Source organism: Silurus meridionalis, chromosome 2 (genome assembly GCF_014805685.1).
Source record: "Silurus meridionalis isolate SWU-2019-XX chromosome 2, ASM1480568v1, whole genome shotgun sequence".
NCBI lineage: Eukaryota > Metazoa > Chordata > Actinopteri > Siluriformes > Siluridae > Silurus > Silurus meridionalis.
This window is the reverse complement of record NC_060885.1, coordinates 20,446,346-20,465,467: the sequence shown is the minus strand read 5'-3', so window position 1 is coordinate 20,465,467 and position 19,122 is coordinate 20,446,346. Positions and strand designations below refer to the sequence as shown.

The window sequence follows — 19,122 nt, the reverse complement described above, 5'->3', positions numbered from 1 at the left end:
GGGAAATTCTAATGGAGGGAAAGGAAGGAAAAAGGAGGGCAAAACAGCTAGCTGTCCGACACAAACAAATCTTGTACCTGGGCTATTAGTTTATTATTTAAAGCTATATATACATTGCAAAATGTATGCATTGTATTGTATTGCTCTTTGATGCTCTGTGCCTACTTATTTTGCACATTCTGGTTTAAATTAAATGTGAAATGACCCCTATACTGTATGTGACTACAAAGACAAATGTTAACACTGAAACAGACCAAACTGTTAGCACTTCAATATGTCTTTATACTTCACACATGTTTTCAGTTAGACAAAAGGCAAGAAAACACATTTTTACTCCAGAAACCCAGCATTTTATGTTTTGTAATAGTGAATTTACTCCAGATGTATCATGTAGGCTCAACAACCAAAACATAATCGTTTTTAGTGACTTTTTGGTATGTTCAAATTAGTTTAATGTGTTCCACAGCAGTGTGATGCACTTTGATGCTGTAACTATAGCACATGCACACAACATCCGAAAGATTATTTGTATGATTAAAAAAAATGCTATTTATTAGATAATTTACCGTTAATAATAGACACAAGAACAATTTAAAATCAGGACCTCAACATTATGTGACAAGACTGACAAAACCTAGCAAATAAATCTGCTCCTTAACTCTCCTGCTGAACCTGCAGTACTGGATGGTTAAACATTTTAACAGAAAACACAAGAATACAAGAATAGAACACCAAATATTATCACAGAATTACTGGACAACAACTTGTTTATTCTTGCTGAGGATACAAATACAATGTGCTACATTAGAAACTTTGAAGAGGTTATTGTGTACACTTTTGTGAGTCATTTTGTCAGACTTCATTAACTGGTCAGACATTATTAAATGATAAGTAATCAGTTTGTTTTCAAGGAAAACAACAGATAAGACTTGGCAGCGATGGAGATGTCACTTGCCCAGTGACATAATTAATGAAATTGTAATTTGTCCACCATTTATAGTTTGTAAGTATGAACAACATTTTAGACAAATGAGAAAAAAGCGAGGATAAGAGAGAGACAGAGAGAAAGAGAGAGAGAGAGAGAGAGAGAGAGAGAGAGAGAGAGAGAGACCCTGTTTTCGGACGCTCTGTGCACTGCATCTTCACACACAGCTCAGATTTTGCAACCTTTGTTTAAAGCTAGTTTTTTTGAAACACTGCCAGGAAAATATAGCACACACCCTTCTATAAGTCATAGGCTTGAATGACAATGCGACAGCACAAGATTGATGTTTGTTGTGACTGAGCCTGTCGTGCTAAATGTGACTCTATAATTACAATTAATGAGTCACACTACACAGGTACCACAGGTGATAATTAAGCATCCCTTTTCTAATTAGGTAATCCTGAGTATTTATGAGCTTAGATAGTCATAACCTTTTACACAAGCACAACCTATGGCTTATTTACCATCAATTTCACTATGGTTTCAGTGACGCAGACCATCAGCCTTTTTCTGTCTGGGTCTCAGAGGATGGTGAGAGTGTGGTGCAGTGTGATGGTGTAATATGGTGTAGAACTTCTGGTCTTACATAATCCTCCTAGCTCAAGTCTCAGAATGTGCACAGATTCAGCAGTGAGGTGTGTCTGATAAAAATTTAAAAAATGATGCAAAAGAGAAATAATTAATTCGTCATTTGCTTTCCATCTTAAAATCTGCTGGTAAAAATGTTTATTTTTAAACATATACCCGGGATTTTTACATTTAAGATATGCACACATACACAGCACACATTAGCATGCTGGAAACAAACCTGTTATGCAGAGGAGCAGTTGTGTTAAGGGAAATGTATTGAGTGTGTATTTCTCCCTGCAGCAATTTGGCAGTAAACAAATCCAATACAGCATGACTACAAAACACTAAACAGGCAGAACAAGATCTTCCAGCACCTTTTCCTTAAAAATTCTAGATTGTGTTCTTAACTCTCTGTTTACTACTGACAAAGTTGTGAGCAGGAAAATAATTAAGAGCAACAAAATTAATCATTCTTGCACAAGAAATGCATGGCAGAACTCATTTCTGGCAGAGAGCATTTTCGGAAAATTCCAAAACATTGCTGACATTTATTGCTAAACAGACATTTATGAGTTTTCCCCTAATAAACAAGAAGAGACTTTTGGAGGTGTCAGAGATGTGATTAGGATTTACTGAGAAAAAAAGGTAAATATTACTTAATTTAATTTTCACATCCGTCGGCTCTCACCATGTTAATTGCGTTTTCAGTGCTAAAACACAAAGCACTGCTCTGGGTTCTCTCTGGAGTCACATTCACGTCCATATTTAGCCTGTGAAGTTGAGTGCAGGCCTGTCTGGACACACATAGCTCTGGGTGATTGAGTGTTTCCCACAGAGAGAGCACAAGAGCATGTCAGAACTTTACACCCTGACTGTAATTTCTCTACACTTCTGCTTACCACTGACAAGGCATATAACTATTTTCTCAAGCGAGCCTGAAATAGTAATAAAAATCTGAATATTTAATGTACACTTTGCATTTGATTAATGTCTTGTTTCATTCATAATAAAGAGAACACCTGATACTAGGATTAATAGTTTTTCTTAAATAAAAAAATAAATAAAACACCTTTAGACATGTATATATATATTTGCTTGCACAAATGTTTAATAAAATAAATAATGATATATAAAAGAAAATTTTTTATAAACAGTGACTCATGTTGAACATCCACTGCAAAAGGATAACGGGCAAAGATCCGACAGATAAAACTGCTTTACTCCGACCACTTTTGTAAACTCAGGCAGGCATTGTAGTACAAAGATGAAGAACTGAATATTTTCACTCAATTATTTAAAAACACTTATCTAGTGTGGATAAAGTTATCACTTGATGCTGAATGTTTATTGTTTTAAGTGCACCACTACTTTTACACTGGCTTAGCAGATTATCCCTCTATTGTGGCAAAGCATGAGCCTGCAGCGAGCTGATTTTCAAACCTGCAAAGCAGATTATATATATAATTTAAAAATAATCAAAGATGGATTATATTATACATCGTGCTCAGAATATGTTAAAGTAAATGCTTTGGGAATATCCACTCACTGTTCACATTTCCTTTAACACTGTTCCAGATTATTAACAAACTACGGTTAAATTGCTCTATTTCCTTTTTTTTTTTCTTCCTCTCTTTTTTCTGCCTCTTTCTTTTTTTTTTTTTTTTCCTTTAATGTGCCTTGGTTTCTACTGCCTTTGGTTTAAATTAAGACCACATTTACGATACAGTCATGTCCTGGCATGCTAGATGCAATCTCACACATCTTTCACACAACTAAACTGGACCTGGGGGATGTCAAATGTGGTGCCTGAACAACCAGCATGTGATCTCATTGTCCTCAGAAGGAGTGTAGTGCATGCACACATCTGTTCCTGTCATCACAGCATTGGAAGAAAATAAGAGCAATTTGAGAGATAAGTTGTGAGATGTGAGCTTTAAGGGAGAGATCAGGAGTGTTGGGGGGTCTGATAGAAGGAGAAAACAGGAGATGTTTAGAGGAATAATTGATGTTGGATTTAATACACTTTAAAGATAAAGTCATACATGCTGAAGATAAAAAAAGGGGGTGGGGGATAAAAAAAAAAAAGCTGTGTCCTGATCTTATTGCCTTGCTGTTTTCATCTTAGCATTACTGCAATCTGTGCATTTCCTCAGAAATATAGAGCTGCTCCTATCTCTCTCTGATTAGTGCAGAATCGTGGTCCAAGTTTTTGTTTATCAGCAATTTGAAATACTAATAATTCCTGTGCATGGAGTCCAGTTTGTCATTACAGGTTTGTTCTAATTTGCACCAACACCTGCTCATAAGCTAACACATAATGGCTCTGAACCGCAGAAAAATTGCAGTTTACAATTAACTTTTTTTTGGCTTAGGAGTTGTGGGATGTCTTATTATTGTCTTCTTTAACAAAACAAAAAAAACATGTAAATTCATGTAGTGGTTAGTAAAGCACTTGACTCTGACTCAGCAATGGTGATGAATTTGTGAAAAATCCTTGATTTTTATCCTACACAAACAGGAATTCCATTCTGCTATATACAGAACACTCAATCTCTTGCAAAACAAGCATCATTTACACCAAATGTCTTTTGCTTTTAAAGTGCACCCCGGTAGTTAATACGATCAATTCTTGTGGTTTCTCCCTCAAACAGCAAGCTACAAAAACAAAATTTGTTGTTAGTGTCTTTCAGTGTTCATAGGTGCATTAAATGCAAATTAGTTGAGTCATCAGTGTAGACATAGGTGACATAAATAGCAGATTATCTCAATAGAAAATATAAACATTTAGTGCAGTTCAGCAGTATTGCTCAAAAGCAGCCACATCCAGATTATAGTTTTTTTTCCGGAAATTATTAGACTCCAGCCTGCAGTTTCTTATACCAACGAAACAAACAATTCCTGTCCACACAGTTTCCTCTGTATTTTATGTGAAGCTTTCATGTTGCCACCCCACAGGCAAACTTTTGTGCTGAAGTACCTTCTGTTCCTCACCAACTCCCATCTCACACTCCCAGTGGAACACAGTGCTATTATTATAGCAACAATCTTCCGAGGTAGATTACACATCATGTGTTTGTGTCACTGCTTTTGTTCTGTTCTTGTTTTTGTTTTTTCATGTTCAGTGAATCCATTCTCTTCAAAATAAGAGGTGGATAAAAAAAAAATGTCACTAGACAAGAAAATAGGAAACAGAATATTTTTTTCAGTCAGCCTATTATCCATTTCAGTTTGTATGCAATAGAGACTGTAGCTGAAACAATATCCTTTCTGACCTTTAAACAGGTATTGTTTTTCGAAAGTGTTATACTGAACTCTCATCAGGTTTGCTACACAGCTGTGTGTGCTTCCTTTTTTCCAGAGTCCGGTTGAGCTCCTCTGTGAAAGAGTAGTACAGTGGAGATGTCATGTCTCCATCAGTTTGTCTGAGTAACACGTAACTATTTCCATTCATTTTGCGTAAGACGCTCGGCAGTGTTGCTGAGAACCCATTGGTGTAATCCAACTCAGAGTTTGGTAAAGGTGGAGGAAGTGGGGGTGCAGGCGGAAGCTCTTTATTGGAGGAAACATGGGCCTCTCCGGGAACAATCTGGAGCAGTCCGTCGTGTGTTTGCTTTCCCGTTGCAGTGACTGGAAATAGTCTTCAGCTCCATGCGGTCATTCCTCTTCCTCTTCCTCTCAGTTTGGGTTGCGGTCCGGAGCGAGTACTTCCCCCGTTTTCTTTGCACACAAAAACCCACATACAGCAGCACAACAGTCAGGACCAGGCACAATCCACCAAGGATGGAGATCAGAGATATGTACATGGCCTCTATGTTCCTCATGGACTGGAACTCTGGGGGTAGGGGATTGGGCAGCTGTGGTGATAGATTGCTGCTGTCGGGGTGTTTGGTTGAGTGGGGTGGCGGCAGTAGGTAATTGTGCACAATCAAAGTGTAGATCACTACATGGATGCGGATGCCATTCTCCAGGGCGAAGCAGCTATAGTTTCCACTCTGCTCTGGTCTTGCCTCAATCACTAGCAAACCATCAGTGCCAATGCGATAGCCCGAGTTCTGCCCATTGCCGTGCAGCTGCTGCTTATTCCTTGTCCACTGTGGGGTTGCGAGATTAGAGCTGAGCTCGCATTGCAGAAGGACGTCATCTCCAGCCATCACTGAGCGAATGCGATGGAGCGACAGCTCTGAAATAGTAATCATGGCAGACAGCTGTTATACTTTCATCTACAGGAGCTAATGATTAAATGTGCTTTTCTGGGAGTAATCTAAAGGAGGTATGGTTAATGTCGAGGTTGAGTGCGACACAAAGGGTTATGAATCTAGACATGCACCACATGCAGTTTATTTGTACATTAGTGGCAACAGAAATTATTTTATTCAGCAGAAGCTTAACAGAAAATTGACCGACCCTTTAGATAAATATATGAGATCCTATCTATCTTAAAAGGTAAATCGATTCTAAATTACAATCCATGCCTGTGCAGCATCTGAAAAGTACACAATGTATTAAAAAAAATTTAATACTGGGTCACACAGATCAAAGGGGCATTTTGGAACTAGGAGTTGGCGACCATGAAATGAATGTTGGGAACTAGTGCAACCTCGATTAGAACCCCTTGCCATTAGTTATATTAAACCAGTGTAGTGATGCACAATGAGCGTTCGCTGTAAAAGCCTTATATAAAAAACGGTGATCATTTGAGTGCTAGACAAAGGGAATTTTGGTGTTATTAACAGTTAGGACGCCATGATTGTGTCTCATCTGCTCATGTGATTATAACATGGGTATGTAAAGAAACACATAAACCGAAACACATTGATGATGCATGTTGTCCTGAGGGCTCCGCTACTTCTTTTTTTAAGGCTGAACACGTTTCTTCGAAATTATGCACCCATGTTGTAATCTAATGGGCAAACGGGACACATTCACGATGTCCAATCTTTGCACAGAATTTACACTCTCACCATTTTTATAAAAGGCTTTTACAGCGAATGCTCGTTGCGCACCACTTCACTGTTCCATTATAATTGATGGCAAGGGGTTCTAAAAGAGGTTGCACTGGTTCCAAACAACTGCTGATGCCCCAGGCACTCCAACTCCTAGTTTCAAAATGTTTTGTTTCCCTGCATGACTCTGTATTATAGATTTCCATTTATATTTTAACATATGCCTTTCTTCTGAGGAAATTACAAAAGTGCTCTATCAAATACGTTAGTATGAAGCATGCACTAAATTTAACTTTCTGATATTGTGCATGTTAAGCAACACACGCTTCTCCTGTTACACTGCTCTTATGATTTGGGGATCTGGTAAATCAATATGCATACCATCTGCTGCAGATTTTTCACAGCCTCCATTCCCATTAAGGATGTCTTGAGTCAGATTGAATCTGCACATAATCAAAAACAAAAAGTAACAATTAGTTCTGGTTGAATCTATCCAGAGCATTTGAGAAATCTTACTATATATCAAAGCCCCAACTTAGTCAACGCATAAGTATGTATATTTATTCAGTGACTAGTAATAATTCTGAAGACACAAGTTTTGGATTCGAATTAAAGTTTAGAGCAAAACCGAGATTTGGTTCATCGGATTCAGGAATGCAAGTGTATGAACAAATATCCTGGAGGGTTCTGGACTTGTACAAACAAAAGCTAAACATGTGCACTACCTGTTTGTGTGTGAGGTAATCTCCACACATTCAGCCCCATCCCAAGCACAGAAAGGGTCTCGTGCTAAGACGCAATCAAAGCAGGAGGTATATTTGTGACATGTGGACAAGGGCAGCTGCACAACACCAGAGGGACAGCCTACATACACACTCATCTAGAAATGATACAACACAGAGAGACACTACAACGTAAATATGGAGCATCATATTTCAAACGGCATATCAATTTTTTGGTAGAATTCTTCTGTTAAAAAAGGACATTTGTTTATTTACCAACCTGTTTCTGAGAGATGACTATGCTGTCCACAGGTTGTGGATCTTCAAACAGTTGCAGCTCTTCAATAATGTGAAGCTGACCTTTAACTTCTACTCCTCTCTGAAGCCAACCTTGATCTGCATCATGCAAATATCAAGCAGATTCTCGATTGAATACAGAGGAACAATATACCGTATTCATATGCAACTACACACAGGCCTGGGCTACTTCCTATGTGTCAGTACCCCATCGTGATGAGTTTGTAATTGTCTGCAAAGACAACTCATACTCTTTTTCACTTTAGACTGATTAGAGATGAGTAACTTTGAGTGCTTTCTGATATACAGAGCTGAGTCTGTTTGAATAAAAACCTGATTCCCCCCTGTGTGAGTCATTCAAGCAGGTGAGAACACAGCACAGACACACACATGAAAACCAAAACAACCTGTCTCAGAGACCAATGAGAAAGCTATTTGATCCTTAATCAGTCCAAGTGCGAGAAGTGAGATAAACCTGCCGTGTATTTTAAGTTATGGATGATATTTATAGTAGACGCAAGCTGCTCAAATGATTCACAAGATGCACATTAGCCAAATGGACAAAAAGCTGAAGTAAATACTAAATGTGAGACACACACACACAAAAAAAGTTAAACAACATTATATAATTTAAACATATATCTGTATCTGATAATTACTGTACAATGTGCACTCTATTTCTGAGTAAATAAACAGGTTTTATGAGTTGTTTAAATGCTTTCTGGTTTTGTTCAATAATGTGCAATGAGAATCCAAAGCAAACTAAATCATTAACAAGCCAAATTTCTCTCTCATTCAGATCTGGACAATGAGCTATTTGCTGTCAAAGGGCACTAAAACACACCTGTCCCGATAAAGAGCATGTGGTATATCTGGCCATCTAGAGCAGTCACTTTGTGAACTACTATTTTGGTGTAGTCCACAGTCCTCCGAAACAGCAGGGGGCGTTGTCCTAGAGGGAAAATCTGCCGAGACATTAGCGGATGACGGCGTACGAAATGCAGCACATCGTCTGGCAGGTCAGTGGAGAAGTTGATGCCTCTTTCCCTCAGTCGATCTGTTATGCACTGAGGGCAAAAAAAAAATGTTTAAGCCAAACATTACACTATTCACCACCCACTGCATTTTCCATGGCATGCAAATATGACAAACCCACTGAAGTAAAATGGGCATCTAGTCCTGTGCTATTAGATATTACACTATTATTAGCCTCCAAACAACAAGTTTTTATTTAGGTTGGAATAAACATGGCTCACAGGCTTCAAGCACATACAAAATTCAATTCTCACAAGTTTGAAGACCAATATTTATTTATATTGACAAGTATGAAGACTAATATATAAAATGTCATCTGCAGAGGCACTTATTATGAAAGTCTTGGCATCTTGACATGTCTTTTTATTCTTGATTCTAATCTCCATGGAAATGAGCTGTAAGCATTTCATCACTGAAGCTTTGCTTCATGCTCACTTTGCTCTCCTCAGTCGAATTGCAACTCTCTGTTCAAGATGTTTCTGTCATTTACGAGCACAAAGCAAGCAGGTGGAGCCGGATGGATCAAGATAAGCAGGCACAAGTAAGAGGAGACTGCAGAGCTGCAAAGCTTACCGAGCCAGGTCTCGGATCAGGCACCTTCCCCGTGTATTCAGTCAGTTTGGTGCCAGCGTCTTCCTGGTTTTCCATGTAGGGCCCTTCAAAGACCTGCTGGACGTCTTTGATTGAGTAGCGGCAGATGGCCGAAGCTTTGACGTTTTTCCTGTAAAACAAAAACAGCATTTAACGCAACATAAAGCAAAGCGGTTTAAGTGCCAAATCAGTTTAAAAAAAGCCGAAACTGTGAATGAGGAGATTAATAACATGTTCTATCATTAGTAAAATGTTTCTAGGCAACAGAGGCTAGGAAGCTTTTAATCAAAGTTTTGAATCTGTCAGTGCAAGCCAAATTTTTACAGTTTGTAATGGGTGGGCTTGCTTCAGCAGCGTAAGAGGCTTTCTGCCTCTGAGCCTCAAGCTGATCTCTTTGTTTCTCAAGGTCTTGGCATGTTGGCACTGAAGCACTATGAGCCCACAGTGTAACCATGGAAACATGAAAATAGATTACAGAAGTATAAAAAAAAGCCATCAAAGAGATATAAAGAAAGGTATAGGGATGGAGAGAGAGAGAGAGAGAGAGAGAGAGAGAGAGAGAGAGAGAGAGAGAGCAAAAAGAGCTGCAGTACATTCGTCTGACAAACGGGATAGAAACAGTATGGGGACAAGTTGAAAATGAACATATATTACCAGAGAAGATAAAAAATAAAGAAATAAGTGGTACAAGTCCCCAGTCACCAGCTCATGCTAAGTTGCATAGAAATCTGAAAAGATTACAAATTGATCTACTGTTAAGTTTTGCGACCACAACTTTTTTTTTTAATAAAGAAAAGGTGCTTAATGCAATTTACAGCACAATAAAACTATGGGGTCAGATTTAAGGGCCTGCCATGTTACAGTGTCCCTGGAGAGCAGAGGGATAAGGGCCTTGCTCAAGGGCCCCAAAAGTAGCAGCTTGGTCGATACCAGGGCTTGAATCACCAAATTTCTGATCAGTAACCCACAGCGTTAATCACTGAATAACTGGGTGACGATTGAAATTAGAAATTAATCAATTATTCACTATAAATTAATAAGAAAAAAGTACCACAGATGCATTATTTGCTTTGAGAATGTTGATGGAGAAGTATAGAGAAGGTCAGAAGGAACATTGTGTGTTTGTGGATTTAGAGAAAGTGTACGACAGAGTGCAGAGAGAGGAGTTGTGGTATTGTATAGGAAGTCAGGTGTGTCAGAGAAGTATGTGAGGGTGGTGCAGGACATGTATGAGGACAGTGTGACAGCAGTGAAGTGTGCAGTAGGAACGACAGACTGGTTCAAGGTGGAGGTTGGATTGCATCAAGGATCGGCTCTGAGCCCTTTCCTGTTTACAGTGGTGATGGACAGGTTGACGGACGAGGTCAGACAGGAGTCTCCCTGGACTATGATGTTTGCGAAAGATATTAATATTTGTGGTGAGAGTAGGGAGCAGGTAGAGAAGAGCCTGGAGAGGTGGAGGTATGCGCTGGAGAGAAGGGGAATGAAAGTTAGTAGGAGTAAGAAAGAGTACATCTGTGTGAATGAGAGGAAGGACAGTGGACCTGGGATCAACAGTGCAAAGTTATGGAGAGTGTATTAGAAAAGTGAAGAAAAGAGTGCAGGCAGGGTGGAGAAGAGTGGCAGGAGTGATTTGTGATAGAAGAGTATCTGCAGGAGTGAAAGGGAACTTTATAGGACTGTGGTGAGACCTGCAATGTTGTATGGTTTAAAGACAGTGGCATTGAGTAAAAGACAGGAAGTGGAGATGGACGAAAGCAGATGATTAACACCTGTATGTCCAATATCACTTAAACAGACTTTTGCTTCCAGAGAGTTATTAAAACAAACCCTGCCCCTTTTTGGATGCCTTTGGATCTAATTAGAATCTTGATAAAATCAAAGTTCAAAGGTTCTATGGTTTTCATTATTTTTGCAACCAAGACATACTCTACAGGGGTTTATTTAAAAAGTGATGGCCATGTTGTTTACAATTCACACCAATAAATCATTTTGACCTTATCTTAAAAAAGATACATGTTTTTTAAGGTGCATGAACAGGTTTTATGATAATAGCTCAATAATTCCTCTCAGACATGTGCTGAAATCTGATTGTCCAGTGGTGACCTTGTTTTTCCTCACCAGATCTACAAAAGCAAACATTGCATAATCAATGAAATCCATGCAAACACTTTCTGGTCAAGTTCATGACTATCAAAAAACCCAAAAACAATTCTACCTGAACTTGAAGGTCACCACCACAATTAATGTATAGCAAGACAGCAAGACAAGCATTTTCTTTCACCTTTCTGAGTCAGCAGATGCCAAGCTTTTCTCTGTCATATTATCTGTCCTTCATTTATTCATCAGCTTGCAGTTCACATGTCACATTTCACACCAACCTGACAGCCCTTCAAAACTGCTCTCATTGTAAGGTACAAAAGGATTCTAATAGAATGCAAAATTTAACACGTGTTTTTATACACAAAAATACAGAGGAGCAGAGCTTTAAAGATTCACCATGGTACATCCTCAAAACTCTTTAGAAGCTCTTTAGACCTGCTTATGAAAAAAAGATTACAGAATTTACACACAGCCGGAAAACCTGTCAACCATTTTTTTTCTGGAATTAAGCTGCCAGAGAGAGGTTGAGGTGGGAGCTCTAGTGCAGACACATCACGCATGAGGTGCGTGGACAAATGGACACTCATTTGTGAACAGACTGGCATCTTAATACATTCATTAATCCTCACTGTTCACAGGAATGATCCTCTGCAGTGGCTGTCATTGCCTTCTATCCGGAGCTCATCAATCCGAGCAAACTCAGGATCCAAATCCCTGCAGCTTTCTTGTATAACTGCTGAAATGAGTCATGTGTGAGCTACTTGCCTATACCTCAGCTGTCTACTTGATTCAATCAAAAGTTTTCAGTGAAAAAGTTTTGGTTTTCACTAGAAGGCAATCAAGCCTCCAGTGAAAATGAATAATAATAAATAACAATGAATTATAACCAGGACTTGATGGGTTTATTTGGCAATAAACAAGATGCCAAATCAAATCAAACTCTACAAACTTCATATGCTTACCATTCCAAGCCAAAAATGCCGTACAGCATCGTGTCCTCAGCCGTGGGGCCTTCCAGCACAAACATGCTGCGTAAAACATTGAAGTGGAACTCATAGTCCGGCAGTGAGCAAACCAGCCGAGCCTTCAGGAAGGACGTCCACTTTTTTTGCAGGGTCAGGAGACCTCCTCTGTCACTCTGCAGGGAAAGTCAATACACAGACATATACATAAAACATTTAGCACAAGCCCATCAATAAGACAATCTTGCTATTACTCAATACTACTTTTTTTTATTATTATTATTTAGAGAAAAACAACAGTATTATTTTTTATTCAAATTCAATTCCAGAAAAGTAAGACCGAAATCAAATGCAAATTTGCTCTTGGTACTATCACTATCATCTTATGTGGGAAATTAGAGCAGGTTGGACCGAGTGGGAAAAAGATATTGTACATGCTGTGGGGCGGATTTAGCAAATTTCATTTACACCCTAACTCCCCTGAGCAAAACAGTTCTTATTGGACACTACACCAAATGCCTCTGCATGCAGTTTTTTTCCCAGCTGGGTGCCTCCCCTGAGCCAGTGTTTAAACAGGCCCTGCACACTGAGCTCTGCTGAAATACACTACACACACACACATACTGGCTAATATAAACAGAGAAAAGTGCAGAGACACTGCATCTACAGCAATCATCAGCTTCTGAGTCACCACCACAATAGTATCCTTATCTAAAAATGGGTAGCCTTCCACCTCAGAAAAGTGCTCTCCATGTAGTATTTTTTGAAGCAGTGAACTTTTTAATGCTGGAAAAAACTGTAATCATACTTGAAAAAATAGTACACGTGCATTCTCATTAAGAGAATATTGAAGGGGAAGCACTTTTATTTCGATTCATGCGCTATCAGTGGGTCAGTAAAAGACTCGTTTTTGCATAAGAAGAACCTTAGTTGATCTGTGTGTGCAGCGCATTTTGCTGCTGGAATGAAGATAATAAAGGATAATCTTCTCATTAAAGTGATCCTGCTGTGCGGATTGGCAAAGACAAATCAGGGGTCTGTGCACAGTCCACACAAAGTCTGTCTGTCTGTGTGTGTGTGTGTGTGTGTGTGTGTCTTCATTAAGTGCATTTCAGATTAATAGTGCCCCATTGGTCACACTGTTAAATAAACTTTTAACAATGGAAAAGATTGAGTAGAAACTTGTATAATTCTCTCCATGAAGTTTAGATGATGACCTTCAATTCAACAGTTGAGACAATCACAGTGACAGGTTATAGCAGGCTGATGCGATTTGCAGTGCTCTCTACTGCAAATGCAGCAAATATCTAGGCAAGTGCATCCTAACCTTCAACACACTGCCAAACTTCTAATAAGAACCATGGCAGAATAGCCTGGCTGAGTAATCAGAGTCCTGCCTAAATAAGCTCCGCCAGGGTGAAAAACATGTACATCACAGTGATTGCTGAGGATGGAGAGCCACAGTGTGATGGATGAATAAAATTCTTACAAAGAAAGAACTGCAAAGCTGAGAATCACTGAGTAAGAGCAATGAGCTTACAGTAATCGGAGACTGCCACTTTGAGTGGAGTGTATGGGTTGGGCACAGCATGAGAGAGAGAGAGAGAGAGAGAGAGAGAGAGAGAGAGAGTGTGTATCTTGGCAACTACACCAACTGCACTGATGTGAAAAGTCTATTAAAAAACGAGGTAAGCTGCATAGAAAAGAGAACTAAAAAGGCTTTCTGTTGTGAAGAAAAATGTTTGATGCAGACAGAGATGTGCACGTGTCTGTATGTATGAAAATGCAGTACAATGCGATTGAAAAATAAAACATTATGTTTGTCATATTAAATTTTCTTTTGGTTTTAAACTAAAGCATTTTTTTAAAACACAGCTAATGTTCTGTTTCCTATTAAACTACAGTCAATCTATAAAACACTCCACTGCTTTATTAATTATACATATGCACATTTCGATTCAGACAAGGAAAATTAATCTTTACTATGATTTATATTATTTATAACACAGATTTTGACAACAATCCAAAATAACTCAAAGGGAATGGAAAGGGGATCAAAATGAATGATGTCATTTTTAAAGCTGAAAATTAGAGGGGGCTGTATTCCCTTTAAATTAAGCCTTGCATACAAGGGTCTGTGTGTTTGTGTGTGTGGTTCAGTCAGTGCCTAAATGAGACAGACAGACATAAAATAAGAATGTAAGACAGAACAAAAAATTCACAACACAGAATAAAAAACAGACCTCTGGAGCCTTATTTATCAACCCATTAGGCAAAGTTTTGTGAATAAAGCATGCAAACATTTCTATGCATTGAATGGGGTTTATAAATTTTGATGGATGTGTGTATATTCCTGGTCATGCTTTGAAGGAATTCTTAGAAAGAAAAAAAAAGTGTAATAGCAGTGTAATCTATGCAGAGCTTCAAGATCATGTCCTTTCGGTCATTTGAGCATAACAGAGAGGATTGGTGATTTAGATGTTTAGAAGCTATTGGAATACATTAAATGTAAAAGTAGAACTGCATAAAAAGAACATTATTAGGATTATGCCTTGTTTGAAAATGTTGGCTCATGCAGCTTTGCGGAACGAATGCTTTTAGCACCACTGGAAACACTGCTAAGACTGAGGCCTAGATAATCGGTCAATTTTGTCTGTACACTCTAGTTTTATCTGATTTGTATTATAGGGTGAAGCTATAGGGCTAAACAGAAATAGGGCAAATACATTTCACAGAGAAAATTGGAGACTGTTCTGGCATTTCTCAACCAGTTACAACTTATTTATAAATTTATTCTAAAAACTACTTTAAACAAACAATTTTTGTTTTGTGCTACTTTACGCAACAGCATCTTTACTGTCAGTGAAGTTCTTAGACCTTTGGCATGTCCCAGGTCATCTAAAACAGGGAGCAGTGCAAGCAGGCTCCTGTGCTTTTTAACAGAAATGTGTTTACCATACAAAGCAATATGAGAATGTTTATTTATGCAAATGAGTGCAGCTACACAGAAGCACATTCATTTATAATCAGTAAGACTTAGAAATTATGTATAGGTTGGTCTTGAGCACAGGTTACTTATTCTGTTCACATTTTGACAAATAAGGCCATGAATGTCTTAATTGTTTTAATATCTTGAGTAAATTAAACATGGTTTTTCTTAAGTGTATTACATGTGCCCAAATTAATACATTAGCAGACCTATGGAGCCGTGATCATAAATGTCGTGATCATGGATGATAAAATATCAATGGAGAAAGAGTAGATAAATAATGTGTGCTGAGAACAGGAGTGGCTCATGTTGTACCTTACACACACGTGCCACCCGAGCGACCCTGCTGTAGCTGGAGAACAGACTGTGTTCCTGACTCTTCTCCGTAAAGAAGAAATAGATTTTATCATCATCTCCGACAGAGCTATTCACACTCTCCTTCACCAGCACTGACTCCACAAAATCAGCCTCTGTGCAGGACAGAACATTTCTCTGTTAATATGATGAAAAATTACCTTAAATCCCTACTAGAGAAACTTATAGAAAACATTACAATACAAATCTTGGGAAAGTAATTAAACTAGAAAGAATCAGTTTATAAATACACTGATAACAACACAGATGTAAAATACAGATTTACAAATGTATTTTCTATATGCTGTAATGCACGGACCATAAAGCCAGCGAGTCGGGGCTTCCTCTGTTTTCAGTGTGGGGTTCGGGGAGTTCCTACGAATATCTGGAGAACTCCAGAACTCATACTGAGAAGCGGTGTACATTTGGCCCTCTGAGATAAAGAATATAAAATTATGATTATTAATTATAATATTATCAATTATAAATGATCACAAAATGGTTTATAGACATACCACAAAAAAAAAATATTTCCACATCAGAATTTGTGTACTTTTATGTAGCTACGTGCATATAGTTTTATCATTTATTAGCAATATTTTATTCTATTAAAATTAACTTAAAACTAGTGTTGCTCCAGGTTGTTTCTGTTGTGTGTCTTTTATATTGAAATAAAAACCAAGACAAGATCAATGTCTTTTTTTCAGTTTTAAATACTGAGGACTCAGAACTATAAGTAGTGAAATATAAAAAATGTGGTTAACCATTGTACATCCTGCACCACAGCCTGATTCTAACGTTCAATCATTTTTATTTGCAGTTATACGAATAACTTTTTGTATAAATCATTAAATGACTTGTCCTTGTTTCTGTAGTTGTAGCTCTACCTCCAAACTAAGAAAAACTAGTGCTGATTATCTTCTTACCAATAAGCAGGCCTGTATAACCTTTAGCAGGGTCATAAGGGCACCTTTCTCGACCCTCCTCAAACACAGGATACATTTTAAAGTCCCTACTATCCTGCAAGAAAAAAAAAAGGAGAAAATAGATTTAAACAATCTATAAAAGATCTATAAATCTATAAAAGTTTTAAGCATAAAAAAAAAAAAAAGGTACTTCAGGTGTGGACTGTAACTTTTTAAAATATTTTACTCACAATATATGCACACAGTGGGCTAAAAGCATGAGTTCCACAAGTATACAAGTGGGTGCTGTTGAATCTCTGCAGGAATCGAATGTGGTTAAAACATTCCGTCTGTAACAGAATAGATGTTTCAGCAAAGTGGGGTAAGATAAAAAAATAAAATAAATAAATAAAAAATAAAAGCTGTTTCATCTTGATGAGTAATGATGATATTAACCTTGTTATCTTTCCCTTTGTTCAGACAGAGCTGCTTCTGGTCTTCAGGCGCCTCCCAGTCAATCTGTATACGGAAAAGATTAACATTCTTATTTAATAGGCAAAGTTTGTTCACCGTACATTAAATAAAAACAGCTGGACACCTGCTCATTCATGCAATCATTCAATAAGCCGATCAGAGCAACTTATAATACTAAATACTATCCATATAAAAGTCAAGCTATAAATTTAAAAGGTAAGAGTGCATCAAAAAGCTGAATGTGGGAATATAATCTCTGTGATTTTGCCCATGGAATGGTTGCTAGTGCCAGATTGGCTGGTTTGAGTATTTCAGAACTTTAATAAGAGAGTAATGAGAACAGCAAAACATACAGCGGTTACGTGTGCAACAATTTACAACTGAGTGCAAGCACTCCTAATGAAATCAGAGTGTATTCTGTAACCCTAGCTGTCATTTTCTTTCTGACAGCAGATCATCTACAAGGCTGTTTTTTCACTACTTTGTTGTCTCACGTATGTGCTCTTAAAATCTGTGACATGGTCTGCGAGTACTCACTGTTTGACTGTAGCTGGAGATATTAGATGCCTGTAGGGCAAACAATGCTCCTCTAGCTCCCACATACAGCAACCCTGGCTCCTCCTCCAACAGCAGGGTGCTGTAGTTTAGAGCAGAGCCACTGAAGCGTCTGCATCCCAAAGCTCTGATGCACACATCACACACCCAGAAACACACGTCATACAAAAACACTAATATTCAAATTATGGCATTCATTTGAGCTTTGCACAAAAAAGGTAGTAAATGCAAGAAAACAAGCCCAGTGTAAATAGGGTGAAACTACTTCCATTACTATTCAAGCACACAAAGAAAAATGAATGAGTCCTTCTTAAACTAAAACTTTATTTCGGCTTCTCCCATTAGGGGTCGCCACAGCGGATCATCCGTATTCATGATCCGCATGTTTGATTTGGCACATGTTTTTACGCTGGATGCCCTTCCTACACAACCCTCCCCATTTATCCAGGCTTGGGACCGGCACTAAGAGTGCACTGGCTTGTGCAACCCTAATGGCTGGGGTTGGTTCCCTGACTGGGGATCGAGAGAGGCCGCAGAGGTGAGAGCGCCGCATCCTAACCACTAGACCACCAGAGAATGTTGAATGAGTCCTTCGTATTCCTATTAATTGTAATTTGTGGGTTTGTGTTGGCTCACTTTCTTAATTTTTCCCCCCATTATCTTTTATTAAAACATCATCATATACAATGGGTGTTTTTAACAACATTTTTCCTAAGGTATTCCTAGTCCCTGACCTAGTGAGACTTCTGTAGTCACTCTGGCTAAGGGTGTCTAAATGCTGTAAAATATTGACAGCACACCTCATATATATAAACATTAAGTGCAAAGATTGCTTTTTTTTTGTTTGTTTCCGGACATCAATCAACCATGTTCTTTCCTCGGATCTGCCTGGTTCAGCCCTGCCTCTGAATGGGGTTCTCTGGGGATGGTTTTGCATCAACAGCCTGGGGATCCATGAAATTACGGAGCAACACAGGAACTTTGAGGATGGATTTGGACTGTATTTAATGTTAACAGTCTATTACAATGGCTCAGGACAATAGGTTGCATTTAATCACCTATCACTGCACACCTTAACAACAATGGACTGTAATTAAAGAGAATTCGGTGCACCCAGATGAGGACGGAGTTCCTTTTGAGTCTGGTTCTTTTGAAGGTTTCTTCCTCGTGCCATTTGATTTTTCCTTGCCACAATCACCATTGGCTCATTAGGGACAAACTTACAATTCTAAGAAACACACTTGCACATACTTTTATCACTGAAAATCTGCTTTGAGACAGTATCTATTGTTAAAAGTGCTATACCGATAAAAATGAACTGAATTGAATTTTAATTAAATAGTGTTCTTATGTGGCAGTATTTCAAATAAATACTGTACACCTGCAGATCCAGAGATCTTTTCTCCTGTGTGGGTGTCTGGCAGGAAGTGCTTTTGAGGCAGTAGCAGGAAAGACTCTATGTGGTGTTATGCTTTAGCAATAAACTAAAGGAGACAAAGATGTCAAACAAAGTCAGAAAGTGACAGAGTGAAGTTAGTTTTAGAGAGAGAGAGAGAGAGAGAGAGAGAGAGAGAGAAAGAGAGAGAGAGAGAGAGAGAGAGAGAGAGATTTTATGACTCCCTGCTCATTGCTCTCAA

General features: G+C 38.4%; 1 protein-coding gene across 1 annotated transcript in view; it reads right to left on the bottom strand.

Annotated features, from left to right (window-relative positions):
* Positions 1-749: 749 nt before the first annotated feature.
* sema4ga (sema domain, immunoglobulin domain (Ig), transmembrane domain (TM) and short cytoplasmic domain, (semaphorin) 4Ga) overlaps positions 750-19,122 on the bottom strand; it is a 33,424-nt gene continuing 15,051 nt past the window's right edge. Inside the window, 14 exon segments of the mRNA XM_046866871.1 lie at positions 750-5,157; positions 5,159-5,735; positions 6,880-6,941; positions 7,224-7,378; positions 7,501-7,616; positions 8,362-8,584; positions 9,126-9,273; positions 12,209-12,384; positions 15,513-15,667; positions 15,871-15,984; positions 16,478-16,571; positions 16,708-16,806; positions 16,913-16,975; positions 17,468-17,610. Coding sequence (XP_046722827.1) covers positions 4,857-5,157; positions 5,159-5,735; positions 6,880-6,941; positions 7,224-7,378; positions 7,501-7,616; positions 8,362-8,584; positions 9,126-9,273; positions 12,209-12,384; positions 15,513-15,667; positions 15,871-15,984; positions 16,478-16,571; positions 16,708-16,806; positions 16,913-16,975; positions 17,468-17,610 — 2,426 coding nt within the window. The 3' untranslated portion in view covers positions 750-4,856.